At 39.8% G+C, this 24,681-nt stretch overlaps 1 protein-coding gene across 1 annotated transcript in view; it reads left to right on the forward strand.

Moving 5' to 3' along the window:
• Window positions 1-18,339, forward strand: part of BASP1 (brain abundant membrane attached signal protein 1) — a 58,973-nt gene extending 40,634 nt beyond the window's left edge. Inside the window, exon 2 of the mRNA XM_054488264.2 lies at window positions 16,719-18,339. Within this exon, the coding sequence (XP_054344239.1) occupies window positions 16,728-17,411 (684 nt within the window). The 5' untranslated portion in view covers window positions 16,719-16,727 and the 3' untranslated portion in view covers window positions 17,412-18,339. The remainder of the gene's footprint in view (window positions 1-16,718) is intronic.
• Window positions 18,340-24,681: the final 6,342 nt, after the last annotated feature.

Raw genomic sequence — 24,681 nt, forward strand, 5'->3', positions numbered from 1 at the left:
TGTATTTTTAACAAGCTTCTCAGATGATTCCTGTATATATAAATTTCACTCCCAATATTAGACATGTTATACAGAAATATTGGCAAATAAGAAGTTGAAGTGACTTTTTTCTGAGTCACATCATGAGTAAGGGGCAGTTGGTATTGAATTCTAGTTTGTGTTTCATCCCCAAGTCTGGGGATGAAATGTATCGTCTCTGGAATTCAGGGGTGGGGACAAATACCCTCTGTTATGTTTTTAAATGTCACAGCCCTCTGGGATTCACATCTTGGGTGTGGCCTTGTGGCTCAGTGCCTGTTTTTTTAGGTCGCTAAAGGGCTCAAATTTGAAGAAGGCAAAAGTGTGGAACAGAAAGTGAGCATGGACAATTTGGGGTGAAGCATTTGCTTGAGAAATCTGGGGAGATACATTTGAATTTATAAGGAGGGGCCGGATGACAAATGTCATTGAAAGTCACACTATGCTGTTTGAACTCAACACAGCAGTAGAATCTGGAAATGGCACAGTGCATATGTATTAGTCCATTTTCATGCTGCTGATAAAGATAAACCCGAGACTGGGCAATTTACAAAAGAAAGAGGTTTATTGGACTTATAGTTCCACATGGCTAGGGAGGCCTCACAATCATGGGGGAAGGTGAAAGGCAAGGAGGAGCAAGTCATGTCTTACATGGATGGTGGCAGGCAAAAAGAGAACTTGTGCAGGCAAACTCCTGTTTTTAAAACCATCAAATCTCGTGAGACTCATTCACCATCACAAAAACAGTTCAGGAAAGACCTGCCCCCATAATTTAATCACCTCCCACGGGGTTCCTCCCAGTACACATGGGAATTGTGGGAGTTACAATTCAAGATGAGATTTGGATGTGGACACAGCCAAACCATATCAGCATACTATTCATCTTTGGATTGAATACAATCTTTTATAAATTTAGCAAACATTTACCAAACCCCTGTTAGTGCTGAACATGACAAAGGAAAAAGCAAATTCTTTGTTTAGTATGTGAAGGACATGCATAAAGGATTTTAGAATGGTTTTCACTGAAAATCATTAAAATATGAAATAGCATTAGGACAGAAAATACTACATTTGCTGTTGGTGCCAAAAAAAAATTGATACATTAAAATGTCAATATGTAAGAATTTTAGGTGGTCGTGAAAAGTGTGAACCAGCCCTTTATTTTTGGAGACAGGAACTACTGGAAATAAATTGCAGTTATTTCTGGAGTAGGCAGGCCTCCCCGCTTCTCCCTAATCACCAGCCTGTCTTTGTCAGGTGGCCACATTGATCGAGCCTGTCATGGCTCCAAGCCCATCATGGTCTGTCTAGTCCATTAAGAAGCAGCAGAAATATCTCAGCTGCTCTAAGTGTTTTCCTTGTGCCTTATTTTGAGCTCTGTTTGGAGAATTCTAAATTAGTTGTGGTGATATGATCTATTAGTTTCCTGGTCTATGGAAGAGAGAAATGGTACAGAAATGATCTCTGCAGTTTGCATTTCCTGAGCGGGTTGTGGTTCACTTACTCTCTTTATTGACCAAAAGAGCAGGTGATTCATGTAAAATCATATGTTAGGCTGCAGTAACTGGGGCTTTTGAAAGGACCACCCGTTAAGTGCAAATAAATAACAATGTGAACACACAGCAGACTCTAAAAAGCATATTAGACTATTGACGAGAATGAATAATGCATGTTTTCTGATAGTGTTTGCTACATGTGGCAGGATGTATTAAAAAAGAAGAAAAAACCTTCTGCATTAGTATCTATGCAGTCAACCTTTACATTCAAGGAGAAGCTTAACTATTATCTGCCACCTTTATAGAAGCATTATCAAGTCAGGGTTTTATGGTTAAATCTTGTAGAATCAATTAGGAGATTCACCTAATTGATTAAAAATCAATTAAAAATTGGTCTGTACAATATGCACATATTAACAAAAGAAAAAAAATCCTCACAATATCATTGCAGTGATTTCTGCATTCTGGTCTTTAATTATGTGCTGAGTCCCAGTGGCAGAGAGTTTGTGATCATGGATGGTGCCTGGAACTTGACCACGTCTCATTTAATGCAATGCAAATTTCAGTTATAATTTAGCTTATTTATTTTTTTCTACTGCTAGTGAAAGGTAAGTTACATAACCCAACTTATAGTCGTGGACGCTTTCATCTTACAGGTTTATAATTTGAAAATTAGATGTTTCAGTCTGTAGTGAGTCTGTGATACTTATCAAGTACCTATTGTGCACTAACAACCATGAAGCAAAATCTTTGTTCTGAAGCCTCAGATTTCCTCAAGCCTCAGATTGAGTAAATATTGAAGAAACGCCCTAGGTCAAGATTCAAGTGAAGTGCCCTAGGTCAAGATTCAAGTGAAGTCAGGCAAGCCTGTTTTAACTGCTCAAACTTTGAACACAATACAACAATATAAAAGGGTTAAGCAGGCCTGGCCTGGTGGTGGCTCACACCTGTAATCCCAGCACTTTGGGAGACCAGGGTGGGAGGATTGATTGCTTGAGCTCAGGAGTTAAAGACCAGCCTGGGAAATATGGTGAGACCCCCATCTCTAAAAATTTTTTAAAAATCTATTTTATAAATAAAATGTAAAAGGCTTAAGCAAGGATGATTTAGATAAATGACTAAAGATGGATGGTTTATCTAAAGACCAAGACCAGATTGCATAGTAAGGGCACAATAAGAAGTTCTTAAGAATTAAGGTTCGTTTTTTTACATTTATGTAGTGAATACACGTGTGGATGCTGACTGTGCATTTCCTTATCTCAGAAGCTCCTAAAACCATTGATAATGCCGCAAGCCTGTTTGCTTTACTTTTGCATACCAGTTGTTTCACAATAAGACCTCTCCAGGTTTAGTGGTCACTGTGGCAGTTCTTCAGCATTTTAGTTGTTGAAATGTCTGTCCCTTTCCCAGTACTTAAGAAATCCTAAGTGTTGTAATATGAGAGTTCAGTGAAGGTAAATGACTGCAGAATGAAATACTGTAAGGTAAAGGACTATTTCAAAGACACATGATCTAACGTTTACTATGTGGAGATCTTGTGGAGCCATTACTCTGGAATAATTCAGATTTAAGCATATTCATGTAAAAGAGAGCATGTTGAGTTGGAATAACCATCAGATTTGGAATTTATCTTATTGGCTTTTCTCCCCCCTCAGTCTGCATAACAAAGTGTTCCACTTCAACAAACATCTGGACTTACCTTTCTGAATCTCCCAGAACTTTGCCCTGTCAAGATTCCTCCCTCAGCTTTCCACTTTAGTTTTGATTTTTATCCTTTGTCTCATCCTGTCTTCCCGTAGATATTTTCAGTTCTTGCAAATCCTTGTAAACAAATTCTTGCCAAAATTGCACGTTTCTGCCATTACCAACACTCTTTGGTATTGACCATTGTGGCTTTCTCTTCTGGCGCCTCATGTGCTCTGTGAGCCCTTTCAAAGAGGCAGGTGTCTTCACTCCTTTATCGAAGTGACTCTAGGGTCCGTTGTTGACAGCCCATCACCGGATCAATTTGCGCCATCTCTGTTCTTATCTTTCGTAACCTTTTTGTAGCAGCATATGCCTCCTCCAAGCTGCTTTGTAAAATTTTCTCTTTTGATTTTTTGAGACATCATCTTTTCCTTTCTAACTCCTACAAGAGCTGTTTTTCTGCTTTCTGTCATCTAAGTAGAGATATTTTCCCTATTAGGCAACCTTTATAGATTTAGAGTCCATCTTTTCTCACTCCAAGTATATGAGAGTCCTCTCCTTCCTCTTAGATATCAATAGGGTTTTCTAATAATCTCAATTGGACATTTCCTCTTTGTTCCCTTTGACATAAACACTTTGCATTTCCCCATCCTCATCTGTAGAAAGCTTATTTGTTCTTCTAGGCAACTTATGATGGCTAAGAGACCTTAACGTTAACCTGGTTGAGTGAGCCAGAGTGACTGCATTCACCTCACACCTCCACAAATAACTGGTTGGTTGATCTTGGGCAAGTTATTTATCTCCTGTGTGTCTTAGTTTCCTCGTGCTAAAGTGGGGATAGTAATAATTCCTCCCTCAGAGAACTGATGAGATAGCTAATGAGTCGATATGTGTAAAGATAAGTATCAAAACAGTCTTATGCTGAGTGTATATGAATAAGTATTTTTTATATTTCTACTGTCTCAGACTCTACCTTCTCTACAAACCTTTCTGATCCTGATCTCAACTAATTGTCATCTCCTCTGGTGAAACTATTGCTTTTCCTTCTCTTGATAATGCTTGACTTACTCTCATTTATATTTTAATTGTCTTCATATGTCTTCTCCCTCTTGCTAGAGTAGGCTCTTCACTCACTCATGTTCCCTGTCACGTCTTAAACCTAGCACACAGTTCAAAAAAGATATTTTCTCACTAAGATCAAATCTTTTTTTTTTTTTTTTTTTTGAGAAGGAGTCTCGCTCTGGTGCCCAGGCTGGAGTGCAGTGGCACGATCTCGGCTCACTGCAAGCCCCGCCTCCCTGGTTCATGCCATTCTCCTGCCTCAGCCTCCCGAGTAGCTGAGACTATAGGCACCCGCCAGCATGTGCGGCTGATTTTTTATATTTTTTAGTAGAGACGGGGTTTCACCGGGTTAGCCAGGATGGTCTCGATCTCCTGACCTCGTGACCTGCCCGCCTTGGCCTCTCAAAGTGTTGGGATTACAGGCGTTAGCCACTGCGCCCGGCCCCGATCAAATCTATTTTTCTAGACTAATTCCGAACATCAGAAGTTCTTGAGATCACTCTGGATGTTGACTTTTACAAATTATATTGTGACAGAGTCTCATTGTGTATCTTTATGGGGTACAAAGTAGTATTACTTTTTTTTTTTAACATTTCTTTTCTTTCCTTTTTTAATAGAGACAGGGTCTCACTATTTTGCCCAGGCTGGTCTCAAACTCCTGGGCTCAAGTGATCCTCTTGCTTCGGCCTCCCAAAGTCCTGGGATTACAGGCATGAGCCACTGCACCGCAGCTGCTATTACAATTTTTGAATAAAATGTGGTAAGATAAAATTAAGATAATGAACATCGCTCACCTCAGATGTTTATGCATTTTGGATTTTTGATGAGAGATCCCCAAAGACCCTGTGCCGGTGCATCTGTAGGGCTAGACTGGGCTTCATGAAGAATAATGGAGGGGTTTCTTGTGATTAATCTTCTTTTGTATTAGGGACTTTCTGACTTTGTAGATCCAACTCATCTGAATCACCTCTTGGGGAAAATTTGGTTGTAGAAGTGTGAGTGTGTGCTTCTCTGCGTATGTGTACTTTGTTCCCTCAAGTTTGTTGCATATCTTTATCATACTTTTTTACAATGAGGAACATTTTTATTGTGACAAGGTAATAAATTGTCTCCAATGTTTTCTCTAAATTTTTACTCATGATATTTCAAAGGTTTACCTAGAAACTTAGACATGGGTTGGCAGCTCTTATGACAGTTTCCTCTCCTGAGAGGACATCTGTATCCTCTAAATGATGGGGATGTTATTAGAATTGCTAAATATGAGCCTTGGCTGAATCAGACACCGACAACAATAATTTCAACAATGGAAATTGCCACCAGGCACTGAAGACTTGACAAGTTACTGCGACAGAGCACATACTGGTTGGAATACTAAAAATACACATGGGCTGCATTACCTTTATTTCATTTTCCTCTTTTAGAATAAAAATTTTGACCTTTTAAAAGAAAAGGGCCAGTCATTTGTTGAAAATAGAAATTGCTGGACATAAATATTTTAGATTTCTTTCTTCTGATAGTATTGAAAATACTTTGTATGTATTGTGCTTTTTTATTGTTTGTAAATTCTTTTCTTTATATAAAAAAATTTTTTCCCTCTTATTCTAACATTTGCTTCAGGTTAGGTTTGACCAATAACGTAGGTTCTTTCCACTTGCATAATTATAAACCCAACTTGTTGGTGATGGATTTGCTTGTAGATGCAACTCAGTTGTGACTTTGTGTTACTTAAAAAAAATTGTTAGTGGATTGGCTGGTGTATAATTCTTGTTAACCTTTGCAGCTCTGAATTAGTAGATGACAGTTGCTTGTCCAAGGGTACACAGTTAATATGCTGCAGCCACGCATTGAAATTTGTCTTGGAACTTTGATTCATTCCCTGCATCTTTGTAAGCAGATATATTTTTTTCTGATTATAAGATGGAAACAGAATGAAAAGGAGATGACTTCTTGTCTTGATTGCATGATGAAGCTGCAATCAAACCAGAAATAACACTCCAGTCTCTGACACATATTGTTGCATATTTATGTTGGGTTTTGCTATAGACTTGGAGCCATCTTCTCCATTGTCATCTGTCTGATCTCATCCTTAATAACTTTATTCTGCTGGTTCTAGATGAAATGGTTAATAAATCCAAATTTACATTTTCAAAGTAGAAACTTTGTAGTGGATAGGGCCTTTGTATGATTCAAACTGCCCTATATAGGAAGTGCTTAGATATTATAATAATGCAGGGAAAGAAGATATAAATAGGAGTGGCATGTAAAGTAGTGAACATAGTAACTTTCAAATCATATGGAGAAATTTGATATCATTTTCTTATTTTATATGGCATTTAATGTATGCCAGTGATTCTTATTACATTACAGAACCATGTTGTTGTTCATTGACAGAGCAACGTAAATGTAAAAACGTGTTAATGAAAAATCAAATTGGAGATATCATGGAGCACATGTGGTAATTATGGGAAGGACCCAGTGCATGTAACCCCCTTGGCTTGGGGGTGGATAACTCCTGGAAGTTGTGTCATTGTGCAAGGTTGCATTTTCTGAAGAAGGGCAATGGTATATTGGGGGCTTGCATTTTTCATCCAAAAACCGTTTCATGCAAAGACTTGAATAACATTAAATAATGGATGTAACCAACAAAATGCTACTGAAATGAAGGTTCAACAGTCCACAAATGGTGAGCATCTGCATATCAAACCTTCTAAAATTAAGTATATAGGCTGAGATAAACATTAGCATTTCATTACCAATAATTTTGCTTGCCACCAAAATGCAGAAGGGCTCTTGAGAGCTATTTGGATGACCCTGGTCTCTGGAGGGCATCTTTTGGAAGCCTGATGGCATGTCATCACTTAGACCTGCTACAAAGCACTGAAATCCTCTTAACGGTGGTAATGATAACACTATTGTTTTTCCTACTTGATACTTCTTTTGAGCCAACATTTCTCCCTTTCTTGCTTTCCTATAAACAACCTGTTTAGTAAGTGCTTTATTTAAAGGACTAAAGAAAGGAAGGAATAAATGATAGTTCTCAGAAACCTCACATTTCATTGCAAAGCTATTAGAACAACTTCCAGCTCAAATGTTAGATACCGTTCTGGTATATAGGGTTGGGTCTTTAAATACTGCAGGAGTCTTGACCCAAACCCAAAGAATGCATAGGCAGCAGGGCTGACCCATGCGTTTTCACTTGGTACCAGCAAAGGGATTTGAGAACCCTTAGTCACTGCAAGGGGCAGAAGTGTCTTCTATTAAGGACATAATAAGTCCTGCTGAAGACCAGGTCAGCTCAGTGACTCCAGTCGCCACAGCAGTTGTTAGTCAAATTGGGTTCCTCTGATAGCACCAGAGAGCAAGGGACACTAACCCCTTGGGCTTCCCAATTCATTGCTGTTACTTTGGGGCAGAATGGAGGTATGATTTAAATCCTACAGTGTGGGATATTTTCACTCTGGTGTGTCTCTGACAGTGTTCTGCTATAGAAGTTTAAGGAACAGTATATGTGGCTTCAATTTCCATAGGTTAAAAATGCAGGAAAAAGATTGTGTCTGGAGGAGTAGATTTTCAGAAAAAGCAGTTTTAAGGAGGATGAAAAGAGAATTTATTCAAAATGAGAGGCGTTTTCTCTGTTCCTTCCCCACCTCTCCCTCCCTTGCTTGCTCTGTTCTGTCTCCCTCCCTCCTTATTTCATTCTCACTCTTGCTCTTGTTCATATAAGAGTAGTGAATCTTTGCCTTATTGTGTTTGAATTCACCATGACCTCCTTGTTGATATTCCTAAAGTTGGCATTAAAAGCTATATCTGGGGCGGGGCATGGTGGCTCACGCCTGTAATCCCAGCACTTTGGGTGTCTGAGGCAAGAGAATCACCTGAGGTCAGGAGTTCGAGACCAGCTTGGCCAACATGGTGAAACCCTGTCTCTACTAAAATACTAAAAATACAAAAATTAGCCAGGTGTGGTGGTACACAGGTAATCCCAGCTACTCAGGAGGCTGAGGCACGAGAATCACTTGGACCGAGAGGCGCAAGTTGCAGTGAGCCGAGATCGCGCCACCGCACTCCAGCCTGAGCGACAGAGCAGCAAGATCCTGTCTCAAAAAAAAAAGGCTATATCTGAGCTGGAACTCTTTCCCAATGTAGAAACTCCAAACATAATCTTTCAAAATGTTGCCTGTGGATAGCTCTGTAAAAATGGTGATACACCCTGGTTTCGTTTTGTTAAGTGGTTGTATTGTGCTAGAAATTGGGGCCTGAGAACTTTTCCCACTTTATTTTTCTCAATGTTTCTACATAACACTAAACTGAATATCACATTAGTTTTAGAGAATTGTGATTAGCCCTTGTGAGATTGATTTAAACTATATTTGAAAGGATAATTTAAAGTATCTGTAGGCTGATGCTACTTAGCATCGCATAACAGGAAAAGATGGTTTGGTTATTTTTAGGAAGCACGCTTGCTCAAAGAGATTGGGCACAGGGCAGGTCTTGCAAGGCACGACCACCAGTGGTTGGTAGATGACCCATCAAAAGTAGGTAAAGGGGAAACAACCGAGTGTCTTCCACAGCCAGGGCACTGTGAACTAGTTCTGCGTGACTGAAGCTGATGAAACCTGACTTTTCTGACAGTTATGACGCTGAGATGTCTTCAGTGAGCCATTCCATCCTGACTCATTCCTTACAGAATTTACACATTATTCTGAGAAGATTTTCTAAATATAATTGAAAACGTTAAAAAACATTCTGTGCTTTAATAAACATTTGGATGTCATTTTACAATTTTTATTTGTATTTTTTTTTTTGCGACGAAGTCTTGCTCTGTCATCAGGCCCCAGGCTGGAGTGCGGTGGCACGATCTCATCCCACTGCAACCTCCGCCTCCCGGGTTCAAGCGATTCTCCTGCTTCAGCCTCCCATATAGCTGGGACTATAGACGCACACCACTGCGCCTGGCTAATTTTTGTATTTTTAGTAGAGACGAGGTTTCACCATGTTGGCCAGGCTTGTCTTGAACTCTTGACCTTGTGATCCTCCTGCCTCAGCCTCTCAAAGTGCCGGGATTATAGGCGTGAGCCACTGCTCCCAGCCCTTTTTTTTTTTTTTTTTTGCTTTTAAAAATTTTTTTTATTTCTAATTTTCAGCAAGCTTCACATATTGAAATGACGTATGAAGACATCCAATCATAGTAATAGCAGCTGGTTGTCAATTTAATCTTTAGGGTGTAAGATGATATATTTTTATGACAGTGATTAGCAGATGTATTGAACTCTATTGATAATACTACTTTTTTTTTATCTTGCATTGCATTTTATTTAGTGCCAGAAGCATTCATAAAATTATTTTTCCCTCTAGAAAGAGAATGCACTTTAAGTATCTTCGTTTTACTGATTAGGACATTTGAGATCCAGAGTGGGAGGTAACCACTGAGTCTCATAGCACCTTGTTGACAGTGGAGACCAACCCCCAGCACACCTACCGTTTTTAGCAAACTTCATACTGAGTGCTAGGTGGCTTGTTTTTGACACAAGTCAAACAAATAAAATATTTCATAATTTATTTTTTTCTTATATGGCATTTTGCTGTCTACTCTTCCACCTTTATTTTCTCAAACTGAAAGACTGAATTTTAATACAGTAGGTTGTGCTAATGGAGTGGTTTAAGGTAAGATAAAATGTAAGTGCGTATTAGGAAAGTTCTGGATGAGTTGGTCATGTCAGCAGCCAAATCATGGTTGTTCAGTGAAATTATTTGCTATTAAGTGTGTACAGAGGGGATCGTATTATAGTTTGTAAGAACTGTGGTTGTTTAGTGAAATTCTTAGCTATTAAGCATGTACAGAGGGGATCTGGACCCAGTGTGTCCTGTGGATTCTGTGTACAAAATAAACACAGCAGATAATCTGAATGCATAAGGAATATCTTCTGTGTTCCCTGACAGGATTCCTGGAGAAAAAGGAACAAGCAATTGGAAAACTTGGTAGAGGAGATTGTCTCTATTACAGAGGGTCTTCATTATAACATCAGATTTCAAATTATTTCTCACCTTTACTCTCCAAAGAAATTTTCATATTAAATTTAAGCTCTCAATAGTAAGAACGAATTTACTGTTTTTTTTGGGGGGAGGGGGGCAGTTTGCTATTATAGCAACGCATAGGACCACATATTTTTCCTATAAATAGAATTTTCTGTAAAATAAGAAATACTTGTTAGCTCTAAGACTCAACAGAATTGTTTCAATTTGCTTTGGAGGAAGAATTAAAACCAATTTTTTAGGCCATATGTTTGTTCTTTGTTTTTATTTATTGATTTTTTTAACCAGGTCCTCTGAAGAAACTAAAGTATAATTGTCTCTGAGGACAAAAAAAAAACCAAACAAACAACAACAAAAAAACTTCACCTTACCTTGCCTACCTAGCTATGAAGTTGCTCTTTTATGGCCTTCCTAGGCATGAAGAAGTTAGAGAAACTCGTCTTTAGAAGTTTCATGAACGTTCATAAATATACACTTTTATTTATTAGGGAACAAGATTTGCTGCCAATAAACAAAAGAAAGATTTGTGTCAGGACTGAGTGTGTAGTCTAAGCTAACATCAGTTATAGGAAGTGAGACTCAGAAGGTGATAGGTATGTATTCCACGGATGCAAACGCTTTTTGAGTTTCCTGGCAGGTGTAGGCAAAAAAGGACCAGGCTGGTGTGATGAATAATCACCTCCAACCCTCCCTCTGACCTTTTCAGGCCTCCCTTTGATTTTCCTGCTTTCCAGCCCAGGTTGCTCTGATCAACTCACAGTGCTCGAATAGCACATTGTCTTCTCTCTTCACCAAAAAGCAGAACTTTAACACGTTTCTTCCAGAATATCTGTTTCTAGCCAGGTGGGATTAATTAGATGGAGGCTTGGTTTTATAAGGTGGAAGGGAATAAAACTAGTCACAAGATAGTTGTGGGGGATTTTAAAGATGTAAGTCAGTATCTCTATTAAGCTATTTGACATATGATAAAAGAACAATATTCTTCTGTGGGCAGTGGCAAAACAAAATGACATTTGACAATGTTAGCTTCTCTCATAAACATGGTGTGTTTAGCTTATTAGCCAAGATAAGCTGTAGACCAGGTTTTTACCCTTTACATATGAAATTTGAGGCATTAAATGAGTAAAAGAATTGGGATTCCTTTTCCATCTTGGTGATCAAAACACTTTTCTCTTGTTTCCTTGGACCAAGTGATGAAGAGGTGGTGAGGGGACAGCAAAAAATGGAATTACATTTCTTCTCTTTATTTTTATTTTTTGAGACAAGAGTTTTGCTCTTGTTGCCCAGGGTGGAGTGCAATTGTGTGATCTTGGCTCACCGCAACCTCCACTTCCCAAGTTCAAGCGATTCTCCTGCCTCAGCCTCCTGAGTAGCTGGGATTACAGGCATGCACTACCACATCCGGCTAATTTTGTATTTTTAGTAGAGACGGGGTTTCTCCATGTTGGTCAGGCTGGTCTCGAACTCTTGACCTTAGGTGATCCGCCCACCTCGGCCTCCCAAAGTGCTAGGATTACAGGCGTGAGCCACCACACCCAGCCCCCTCTTCTCTTTCTCTGATCACTCCAATACTCGTTCTAATTGGGAGGAATGGATTTAACTAATCTTTGGTTTTTATCTCTGTGTAGAAACTGATTTCTTGGTAGAATGGACTGTTAATATATTTAAAAAGACTCAAAACCTCTTAGAATCTTAAGTATGTAAAATATTCAGATTGAAGAAGTAGAGATTTTACCTTTACAATATGGTGACCACAGATAACTGTAAAAACTTCTTTTTCAAATAGAACCAGCAGGGGCATGCATGGAACACATATACCAAACATCTTTCTGATAACATTAAACATATTTAAAAGATGTTAAATGTTCTTTTCATTGTGGCGCTTCAGATTCCGGATTCTAGAACTTGTGTGTGTGGAACCTGTGTTCTAACTATTCTGTTGGAATTTACCAGCAAAGAATTATCTAAGAATTTTCAAATTAAATGATGGGGGAAGGAACTAACATTTTTGCAGGCCCTGGATATGTAAAATGTTGTACTCACATGACCTCACATTAAATTCCCATGAAATTGACATTTTTAAAAAAATTTTAAAGGAAACGGAAGGACAATGAGATTAAATAACTTGCCCAAGGATTCTGGGTGGGTGTGCTGTGGATGTGGGATTTTTATACTCTGCCATGACCCAATGTGCAGTCTCCTTGAAATTCAATTCTTGTCCAATATTTACCAGATTAAACTTGGTGAAATTCCTCTCTCTACTTCTGTTTATGATTATTTTCTATGCCAATATTAATCGGTAAGCCTGTCATTTTGGCCCTTGTGGCATCGAGTTTTCTTTAAAGGACAGCCTTTTTGTTTGTTTGCTTTTTGTTTTTTGTTTTGTTTTGAGACAGAGTCTTACTCTGTCCAGGCCATAGTGCAGTGGCTGATCTCAGCCCACTGCAACCTCTGCCTCCCGGGCTCAAGCCTCCCCAGTAGCTGGGATGATAGGTGCGCACCACCACGCCTGGATAATTTTTGTAATTTTTGTAGAGATGGGGTTTTGCCATGTTGGCCAGGCTGGTCTTGAACTCCTGACCTCAAGTGATCCACCCACCTCGGCCTCCCAAAGTGCTGGGATTACAGGTGTGAGTCACCACACCTGGTCTTTAAAGGACAGCTCCAGAATTTGCTTTTTTCTGACATGTCATAACAGAGTCCAGTTTTAGTGTTTGGTTAATACATAAACACATAGAGCTGAGGTCAGTGCATTCAGCATTGGTCTGAATTTTGTTGCTGTGCCGCTCAGTTTCTAGTGAATTTCCTAATTGTGGAGAAATGCAAAGTCAGTCTCAGCCTTTTCAGTGACTTTTTTAGTTGAAGTGACTTTCAGCATGGATGGTCTGTTGCTGTGTTTTTTTTAACTGCTTTATTTTAATCTTAAAAGTTCCAACTTCTAACTTTCTATACCAAATGATTTCTTTCAAAATTAGAAGTAACAGAAATGAATGAAATCGGCTGGGCATGGTGGCTCACGCCTGTAATCCCAGCACTTTGGGAGGCCGAGGTGGGCAGATCACCTGAGGTCAGGAGTTGAAGACCAGCCTGGCCAACATGGTGAAACCTCATCTGTGCTAAAAATACTAAAATTAGCTGGGCATGGTGGCAGGCTCCTGTAATCTCAGCTACTCAGGAGGCTGAGGCAGGAGAATTGCTTGAACCTGGGAGGCGGAGGTTGCAGTGAGCCGAGATTGTGCTGCTGCTGCACTCCAGCCTAGGTGACAGACCGAGACTGCATTTCAAAAAAAAAGAAGAAAGAAAGAAAATGAAATCCTTAAACTGTGTGCTCATTGCTTTCTCTTGGTAAAAAGCTTCTCTGGCAAATAGGAAGATGAAATGTTGAGAGGCAGAGGATACTCTAAATACTGAATTTCTTCCTTATTCCCTCAACACCTGAGTTCTGAGCTACCCCAGGTGGCACCATCCTTGTAACCCAGGCGCATAACATTCCTGGGCTGAGAGCTTTGCCCCGTTGCCGGCTTCTCAGCGGAGTTCCTTCTATCCCCTCTATGGTGCCTTCCTGCCTTACTGAATTTTGCTGGACTTGGCCTTTGCTCGTAGTACAGCTTGTAGTACAGCTCCACGAACTCAGCTAGTAGGATTTCCTTATGGGTAAAAGGAGAATGTGAATGGCATACTACCCCATGGTGCTGTTGAGATTACATATTTTATGTAACATATTTATGAGTAGGATTGTGCTTGATACCTAGGAAACAGTTAATAGATGTTGTAGGCAAGGTCTTCACCCATATGGTCTTGGGAAATAATGAGACAATCCTGCTTTTCGAGGGTTCAGGTGGGTCCTATGAGCCTCCCTCTGATACCTCAATGTAACCAGTAGAGGTAAATTAGCAAAATGCCAGGGGTGTTTGTTAACTTTGTTTGAAAAACAAACTGGATTGAGACATATTTTCTTACTTATAACTTGATTATGTGTGTTCATTTTTGACCCAGAAACAAATCGCAGCTGGGCATAAAACAAAGAATAGAATGTGGCCTTAACTATGTGTCAGAAAATCCAGTTTTAGTAACTCAGATTTTAGGTTTGTAACCCAACATGACTTTAAACCTCTGGGGATTGCTGTATAGAATTTCATGCTGTGGGTGTCAGAAAGCAGCACCCCATGTTATACTTACTGTACCCCCTATGTTTGCACTTCATCTTAGCGTCTGTAATTTCTAAGTTGGTGTATGGGTTTCTATTGCTGGATTGAGAGAAGATTCTAAAGGCAGACCTGTTAGGTTTCCTGTTTCTTATTTAGCTCAACCTAAGGAACCCAATGTATTTTGAAATATCAGAGCTGAAATTATATTTGGTATAGGCCATTCGTGCGTACTGACTAGTTAAGAATTCAATGGAAGAGTTATAAACTACAGTTTAAAATATTGATCCGGTTTATTTCTTTATATTTTCATGTACTGCCGTGTGATTGCTTATAGGATGAAAGTATATTTAATTGTATTTTTTGCCATGTATGTTTGTTTCTACTTTTGAGGGAGAAATAATCAAAAAGTAAATCCAATAGAGCCTGTCTGAAGCAGGTTATGACCAACTGCCACTCCTTTTTCTAAAAAAAAGGACATGTAAGAGAATCTTAGGTAACATCATAAAGACCTTTCCTGAGAATATGACTAGTATTTTAGTCAAATTTCAGTTTATTGCTTTTCTCTTCCCCAACTACTGAAGTCATTCCAGATAAGAAATTAGCATATAGAATGGTGAGAAAAATTTTGACTGAAGAATTCATTTTCTTCCATCAAAAACTCGACTTTGAATAAGATAAATGTAGGTTATTTCACTGTCATGAATCTTGATTCCAAGGAGGTAATAAATAAACAGCAAATCTTTCTCTTCTAAATGAGGGATGTATATATTTGCAAAGCTGGCAAAGGAGTGTGTACAGTTCTGCCAGTGGACCTGACCTGGGCAAAACCGGGTGGTTCCCCCCTGCTCTTTCTAACCTCCCTTGGGGTCCAGGGCGAGGCTGATGCCCTCTCCTGGGCTTTTCTCATTTGTGGGACTAACCAGGATAGTATAATGTGATTTCTGCCATGTTTCATCCAGAAAAAGCAACCTATTTTCTTTGCAAAAGCAACATTTCAGTGGATTTTCACTGATGGGTGGTGACAGAAAAATGGACTTGAAGGAAAAAAAACGCACCAAGAGCCTGTTTAGCTCTGGCCATGGTTCTGGATGAAATTTATTATTTATAAATTTATAATTTATTATTTATCTGGTTTAATGCTTGGTTTTCAGAGGAGAGAATTTCAAGATTCAAATACAAATCGAGTTTCTTGTGCCAGAATGAAAGCGGCAGCCTCAAGACAGTTGTTAATGACCATTGAACGTACATGTATAGTTTGAATTCTAACCAGGAGATTGATAATGAACAACAATTTTATGTTACTATGGAACTATTTTTTTTAAGCTGAAAATACCTTGAAATGAATTTATGTCAGACACAGCCAGCAGGAGACACTGGCTTTTTTGTAACTGCCCCTGCTTGGTAAGAAGATAGACTGAATCGTTTACCTTACGTGTTTGAAGATGTGTTTGCTGATATAACACACACACATATGTAGCAGAGAGAGTTTGTAGTTTGAGATTATTTTCTAGAAATCTGTGATTTGTGCTTTATTACAGCTGTGCAGTTTCTCCAGAAAGCACTTTAAAATTGCAACGCCTTTCTCTAGCTCTAGCCTGGGTCTAAGATGGCTGCCCCTGCCATGCTGCACACGCCTGTTCCACGCTTGGTGTTTGCATCAGACATGGGATGGCAGATGAAAAACAGATAGTGCTCCTCCTCTCCAGGGTTGACAAACTTTGCCTCTAATCACTGATTCTTTGATCTCAGCTTATTATTCCCTCAACTGGCTATGATTAGAAGCTCCACAACTGAGCTCCTTAATTTCTTTTCTTGACACATTGTTTTAAAAACTCATTTAAAATTATTACAAAACTCACTTAATTGAGCTCCTTAATGTTTTTGATTCTTTTTAAAATTTTTAACTTTTAATCGTGTAATAATAGTGTAATATAATAAGTTAACTGATTACCCGGGCGTGGTGGGTACACCTGTGGGCCCAGCTGTGTGGGAGGCTGAGGCGGGAGGATCCCCTGAGCCCAGGAGGTGGAGGCCGCAGTGAGAAGAGATCTCACCACGGCACTCCAGCCTGGGTAACATAGCAAGACCCTGTCTCAAAAATAAATACATGAATAAATTGAATTTAACTGTGCCTAACTATAGTTTACCATGCCACCCCACTGGGGTGTGCAGTGCAGCAGGCCCAGAACCCCTTGCTTTGCAAAATGCAGCTTTTTGTGGTCCCCACACTTGCCTAGTAACCGCCGTTTTTGTTTTGTTTTGTGTTTGCTTCCAGAACTCCAAGATGGGAGGCAAGCTCAGCAAGAAGAAGAAGGGCTACAATGTGAACGACGAGAAAGCCAAGGAGAAAGACAAGAAGGCTGAGGGCGCGGCGACGGAAGAGGAGGGGACCCCGAAGGAGACCGAGCCCCAGGCGGCCGCGGAGCCCGCCGAGGCCAAGGAGGGCAAGGAGAAGCCCGAGCAGGACGCCGAGGGCAAGGCCGAGGAAAAGGAGGGCGAGAAGGACGCGGCGGCCGCCAAGGAGGAGGCCCCGAAGGCAGAGCCCGAGAAGACGGACGGCGCGGCAGAGGCCAAGGCTGAGCCCCCGAAGGCGCCCGAGCAGGAGCAGGCGGCCCCCGGCCCCGCTGCGGGCGGCGAGGCCCCCAAAGCTGCCGAGGCCGCCGCGGCCCCGGCCGAGAGCGCGGCCCCTGCCGCCGGGGAGGAGCCCAGCAAGGAGGAAGGGGAACCCAAAAAGACTGAGGCGCCCGCAGCTCCTGCCGCCCAGGAGACCAAAAGTGACGGGGCCCCAGCTTCAGACTCAAAACCCGGCAGCTCGGAGGCTGCCCCCTCTTCCAAGGAGACCCCCGCAGCCACGGAAGCGCCTAGTTCCACACCCAAGGCCCAGGCCCCCGCAGCCTCCGCAGAAGAGCCCAAGCCGGTGGAGGCCCCGGCAGCTAATTCCGATCAAACCGTAGCCGTGAAAGAGTGACAAGGACAGCCTATAGGAAAAATAATACCACTTAAAACAATCTCCTCTCTCTCTCTCTCTCTTTCTCTCTCTGTCTCCTCTCTCTCTCTCTCTTCTCTCCTATCTCTCCTCTCTCTCTCTCCTATACTAACTTGTTTCAAATTGGAAGTAATGATATGTATGCCCAAGGAAAAATAAAGGATGTTGTCCCATCAAGGGAGGGAGGGGTGGGAGAATCCAAATAGTATTTTTGTGGGGAAATATCTAATATACCTTCAGTCAACTTTACCAAGAAGTCCTGGATTTCCAAGATCCGCGTCTGAAAGTGCAGTACATCGTTTGTACCTGAAACTGCCGCCACATGCACTCCTCCACCGCTGAGAGTTGAATAGCTTTTCTTCTGCAATGGGAGTTGGGAGTGATGCGTTTGATTCTGCCCACAGGGCCTGTGCCAAGGCAATCAGATCTTTATGAGAGCAGTATTTTCTGTGTTTTCTTTTTAATTTACAGCCTTTCTTATTTTGATATTTTTTTAATGTTGTGGATGAATGCCAGCTTTCAGACAGAGCCCACTTAGCTTGTCCACATGGATCTCAATGCCAATCCTCCATTCTTCCTCTCCAGATATTTTTGGGAGTGACAAACATTCTCTCATCCTACTTAGCCTACCTAGATTTCTCATGACGAGTTAATGCATGTCCGTGGTTGGGTGCACCTGTAGTTCTGTTTATTGGTCAGTGGAAATGAAAAAAAAAAAAAAAAAAGTCTGCGTTCATTGCAGTTCCAGTTTCTCTTCATTCTGTGTCACAGACACCAACACACCACTCATTGGAAAATGGAAAAAAAAAACAAAAAAACAAAAAAATGTACAATGGATGCATTGAAATTATATGTAATTGTATAAATGGTGCAACAGTAATAAAGTTAAACAATTAAAAAGAAGTAATAAGGACTATTGGGTTTTTTGTTCTGTTTGTTTTACTTGTCTAGTCCCCCTCAATAACTACTTTATCAGAGAACAGAGCACTGTATTGGCCATTTTTCTGAATATATTTGGATAGAAGTAAAAAATAGACCAGGGACGGTGGATCATGCCTGTAATCCCAGCACTTTTGGAGGCCGAGGCGGGTGGATGGCTTGAGCCCAAGAGTTGAGGACCAGCCTGAGTAAGATAGTGAGACCCCACCTCTATTTAAAAAAAAAAAGTTGTCAACATTATTTGTTGAAAAAAATAGCTAGGGCAATGTCAGTAAACTATCTCAGAAGAAGTTAAACTGAAAACTTACTGTGTCTATGCATATGCACCCTCTAAAAATGTAACAAATTAATTTACTTAAGAAGAAAGATTTTGAATAAAACACATTAAAAGACAATAAATAGATTTGATCTTGAAGGCTGGGGAAAAAATGAATGACGGGATCTTATAGAAACTTGTGTTTGTAAATTGTGGCACCACTAATGGTTATTCTGTTCTATCCCATCCCCTATTTTTATTTTTATCATATTCATGGTAGAGCCAGGAAAGGTGACCTGAGAATTGTGTTATGAGACAGCAGTGATGCGGAAGCAAGCATGGAGCTGGCCTTTATGGTGACCGGATTTCGGTCCTGTTTTTGCCACTAGTGACTTGGATGGGTTTTAAGTCCCTTCCAACCTTCCCAGACCTTCCTTGCTTTACTTAGAAAAGGGTGTGGCCTTTATGATCTCTGAGGCAAGGTCCCATTTAATGGTTTGGGTACATACCCGGTGACAATTTAATGTCACGATGCATAGGTACGCACAGACTGATGGGCTATCTCTTCCATGTCTTGATTCTCCAAAACTCACAGAGTAATGAATAACAATTTCATAGTTTAGAAAACTCCGACATAGGAAATGTCCTGTGGAATGTGTGAAGGCCAGTGTAATGGAATTGATTCTCAAAGGGACATTAATGACACAATGGATTCAGACGAACTTGGTTCCATTCTTACAGGTTACATTACACATGGTTAAATAAAAAAGGGAAAAAAATCTTTGAGTATTTCGGGAGTAGCCTATAGTCTGTCTCTCACCTCATTGGGAAAGAAAAAGTGGTGAAAGTGAGGATTATGTAAATATTATACCCGTTGGGTTCAATTGGTATTTATGATCATTTTTTGGCACTTTGGGTTCTTGTTTCTATAGTGAGATAAATTTGAATTCTTAATGCTTGAAAGCACAGCATACAAGAAATCTGTAAACACAGTAACCACCAGGCAACTGTTTTACATAAGAAAAAAGAAGGGGAATGTCCAGGTAATTACCCGTGTGTCCTCGCATATACAAAATAGCTTGGGGGCCGGTGATGGTGATGGAGTGGTAAAAGATTCAGTGAACCATGGAGGACATTTATATAATTACTGATTAAATGCCATGCATTTATTGAAGAAAAATGTGCTTGGTGGAAGTAATATTTTATATATTCACTGTCTTCCCTACTTCCCCTTCTTCTAATAAAAAAAAATGCTAAGCTTTTTGGTAATTAGAACAATCAAATCAGCTTCCCAGATTAGCATTTATTACTATAAATTGCCATTTTTTGAATAAATAGACATTTTTCTGAATTTATTTGGAGTTGCAGAGTAGGAGAATTAAAATCTGAGATATATATATATTTATTTTTCTTTTTTCTGACTCTATTAGGTGTTGAAGCAATTAAAAAGTGTTAGAAATATAGTCACCAAAATGTTTAAATCAGAATTTTAACCTAGCCACGGTTCATGACATTGAATTTTACCATACTGAAGAAAAAAACTTGAGCTGTAGTTTGAAGTTGTATATGCAGCAGAAAATGTATGTGTGGGAGTAATTGGCTCAGCCAGGAAGGGAACAATGTTGGGCCATGTTAATTTGGATTAACCTAGATTGTTCTTGCCTCATGAATGATTTAAAATGAAGAGAAGGGACTGCACAGCCTGTGCTGAACAGGCAAGTCAGAACCATCGGGGAACTTACCACGTATTTGCTTCACTAACTCAGGGATGCCCCTGTCCTCTATGAAGAATGAATGGTTCCAGGGTCTAATGTTCATTTACTGGGTGCCTTTGTGCATACTGCAAGGAGGAAACTATGAGGAATCCAGAGGAACTTGTACAGGGATGCCAGGTTTGTCCCTCCACTTTGAAGATTGTTTTCGGTAGCTGATGCCGCCTCTGCATGATGGGAATGGACTCTGGTCCCCAAGAACTGGCATGTGCCATGCATCCCAGGATGGCCCTTCCTGGTCTCAACCCTGAGAGAAGGCCATCTTCAGTCTGTTCCTGGAAATATGGAGGCAGAGGCGATACTGGCACTCCCAGAACGTCATTCCCCATTCTTGGAGAATCTCCTTTCTCTCTGGAATCAAGATGTAGGTCTAGTGGACAGTAAGGACTTGGTTGTCAACTACTTGCGCTGACAAGACCTAGACATACTTTAGCTGGGTAACTTCTTTACCTAAGTTGGGTAAATTATTAGGTACCAGCATAGCCAAGAGTACTTACTGCATTGCTAACAGGAAGTTTGTTTTCATAAAGCATCCTGGGACTTTAATTTTCCTTGAATGAAACATCATGGTATAACGAAACACAGTATCTTCACTGAAACATGAACATACTAGTTAGTGTCCGTGATCAGAGCTAACTATAGGACACCGATCTTAAGTAGTTCTTTCATAGATAGAAGCCATATACACATCCAGCAAATTTCAGTCAGGTTTCATCTATGAAAAAAACTTATTTATGAAATTTCCTATTTTGGTGTTTTCCGGTTTCTTGTCTCAAGATCGATGGGATTAATCTCCATCCTTTTGATTTCTATTCTGCTGTTTGGGAAGGTAACTGGAGTTATTTTGAGCTTTGTTTTAGCTAATTTGCATAATAATGAAAACTGGATGCTCAGGAGGTAATCTTAAAAATGTACCAAATGGCAGTACCACCAGTAGTGTGAGATTAATCAGGTGAGCTTTTACATTTATCCTCATAAAAGGAGGCACAATTTGCTTGATTTGTAACTGACACTGATTTGGTTTACTAAGTAGTTAATATTTTAAATATTTAGCTCAGAGAGTGCTATTTGGCCAGAGCGTCATGTATTTCCTCAATGCTATCTCCTCACAGAAAAATTAAAAAGGCAATGTAGGGAGTTTTTCATGAAGCTATATTTCTTTGATTGTTTTATAAATGCTATCTCTTACCATGATCCTATATGCTTTCTACTGTTTCTTTTTGTTTGTTTGTTTTTAAATTTTTTTTTAGAGAGTGTCACTCTGTCACTCAGGCTAGAGTGAAGTGGTGCAATCATGGTTCACTGCAGCCTCAAACTCCTGGACTCAAGCGATGCTCTTGCCTTAGCATTCTCAGTGGCTAGGACTGCAAGCAAGCACCACCAGGCCCAGCTAATTTTTTTCTTTTTTTTTTTTTTTGGTAGAAACTGGGGTCTCACTATGTTGTCCAGACTGGTCTCCAACTCCTGGGCTCAAGTGATCCTTCCCAAAGTGTTGTAATTACAGGCCTGAGCCACCATGCTCAGCCTCAACCTTTTTAAGGACAAAATTTATTAGTAGTATATAAAATCTCAAAGTCCAGGGAATCATTGATTTGGTACATTTCTCCAAGTTTCCTCAGTCTTCATTTTATTAAAAGCATTATTCATTCTGAAGCTATATGCTTCCATTCACATACATATTTAAGGAAATTCCTGAGGGAAATAACTTTGAAAAAGAACTACAATCATAAAAAAAAAAAATACTCAGTGCAACTGTACACACTGAAATAAACAAATAAAAATCTCATACCTATCTCCTTATCTCTTTTTATTATTTTTAAAATTTTTATGTATTTATTTAAGATGGAGTCTCACTCTTTCACCCAGGTTGGAGTGCAGTGGCAAAATCTTGGCACACTGCAACCTCCTCCCAGGCTCAAGTGATCCTCCAGTTACTCAGCTTCCAGAGTAACTGGGACTACAGGTGCACGCCAACACTCCCGTCTAATTTTGTGTATAATATTTTTGGTAGAGACAGGTTTTTGCCATGTTGCTCAGGCTGGTCTGAAAGTTCCAAGCTCAGGCGCTCTGCCCACCTTGGCCTCCCAAAGTGTTGGGATTACAGGCATGAGTCACCATGCCTGGCCCTATCTTTTTATCTCATGTGCAGTTGATTTTCATTTTTTCCTAAGGTCCATTATGTCACATTTATTTTTCATTTTGTTGTCTTTGAAGGTAATTTTATATTTTCCCTGAGTTTCCCTCTGGGTCCAGGAAAATTTGTCATTAATACCATTCATTTATAATTTAATGGCTTTGTATAATGTACCCATTCTTTTTATTGCAACTCCTTGAGGTCAGTGTGTTAAAATGTTAAATGAAAAAATGATGGGTACACATGTACTTGCTTTGTTTTGTTTTGTTTTCATTTTTATTGCTTATATAGTCCAGGATTTAAGAGACTAAAACGGTCTCAATAAAAATGTTGTCTTGGGGAATTCTCATCTTAAATATAATTTTTACATATATTTCATGAATTCTGAATCAGAGTTTCAGATGATAAAAACAAAACATTGGTAGTCTACAGGCTTCCCCGAGTATCTGGGTATAGAAACTTATACCAAAGCTTAAAAATAAATATATTTTGGCCCAGGCGCAGTGGCTCATGACTGTAATCCCACTATTTTGGGAGGCCGAGGTGGGCAGATCACTTGAGGCCAGGAGTTCGAGACCAGCCTGGCCAATATGGCGAAACCCTGTCTCTACTAAAAATACAAAAATTAGCTGGCCATGGTGGCGCACACATGTAATTCCAGCTACTGTGGAGGCTGAGGCAGGAGAATCACTTGAGGTTCTTGGGGTGGAGGCTTCAGTGAGCTGAGATTGTGCCACTGCACTCCAGCCTGGGCAACAGGATGAGACTGTCTAAAAATAAAAATATACATATATATATATATACACACACACACACACACACATACACACATACACATATATAAATCATTTAGAGAGCACTTTATGTATAGTTTGTAAAACTTACATATATATTTTGATAAATTAAAAAAAAATGATCTTACAGACTGAGTTCCAAACACTAGAGGCTCATTATTGGTGATCTCACTGTCTTTTGGCTTTTTAAGCTATGAATTTATTCAAGTAGAAAATATGTTTGAATAGGCAACAAAGATTCTTGCCTTGTAATTGAATGAATTAATCTTTAATGTTGATTTATTGTATTTAAAAGCCACACACCTGAAAGTCAGGCACATCACATAATTACTCAAAGAAAAACAGGCCCGTGTTTTACCTTGAGGAAGATCGGTTGACCTTGTCACATGCTTTTGTTAACCAAAAAAGTGGGGAAAAAAAAATCCCCCCAGCCCTCCCTCTAAAAAGAAAGCAATCCTCTTAATGCAGGAGAAAGACTGCATTTCAGTACCTCAGAAACAAACCAGTTTTGAGTTTTGTCGTGAAAAGAGATGACACATGTAATTACAAGAGCCTTTTACACAGGTTGGGAGATTTGATTTGACAGTTGAACCCCATTAAAAGAAATGACTCTAAGGTCCTACAGCAGCAGTGAACAATTTCCGTCCCACTCTGCCTCAGCACAGACATCTAAGAATAGACAAACTCTCAGCCGGAACCACCCACTGCCGAGCACCCAAGTCTGCCTAGTATGCAAATTCCCCAGAGGGTAGAGTTTTTCTTTTCTTTCTCTTTCTTTCTTTCTTTCTTTTTTTTTCAGTTTTAAGAGCTGAAAATAATAGTTACCTTCTCTTTCAGGAGCTGAAATTGCCTTGACATTCAGAGCAAAATCTACCTTTACAAAATAAAACACACATGCACACACTATAGTAGAAATGACAAAATCAAAATCAATTAAATAGAAGACAAACCTAATTTGAATGAATCAGAAAGAGTTGCTTACATTTGGGCTGCTAATTAGAACTTCATAATAACTTTTTTGTCTTTTGTTTATTTCCTCCCTTCCTTATTTTCTTTCCTCTACATTTTGTCTTTCCCATCAAGTTCCCTACTTCCTCTTTTTTTGTTGTTGTTCAAGTACATAACTTCTATTGTGATAGTTTCACTCTTTACCTATTTCCTTCCTTCCTTCCTTCCTTCCTTCTTTCCTTCCTTCCTCTCTCCCTCCCTTCCATCCTTTCTTCCTCCCTTCCTTCCTCTCTCCTTCTTTTCCTTCCTTCCGTCCTTTTTTCCTTCCCTCCTTCCTTCCTTCCTTCCTTCCTTCCTTCCTTCCTTCCTTCCTTCCTTCCTTCCACTGACTGCACTCTGAGGCAAACAC

Source organism: Pongo pygmaeus, chromosome 4, assembly GCF_028885625.2.
Source record: "Pongo pygmaeus isolate AG05252 chromosome 4, NHGRI_mPonPyg2-v2.0_pri, whole genome shotgun sequence".
In the NCBI taxonomy this organism is placed as follows: domain Eukaryota; kingdom Metazoa; phylum Chordata; class Mammalia; order Primates; family Hominidae; genus Pongo; species Pongo pygmaeus.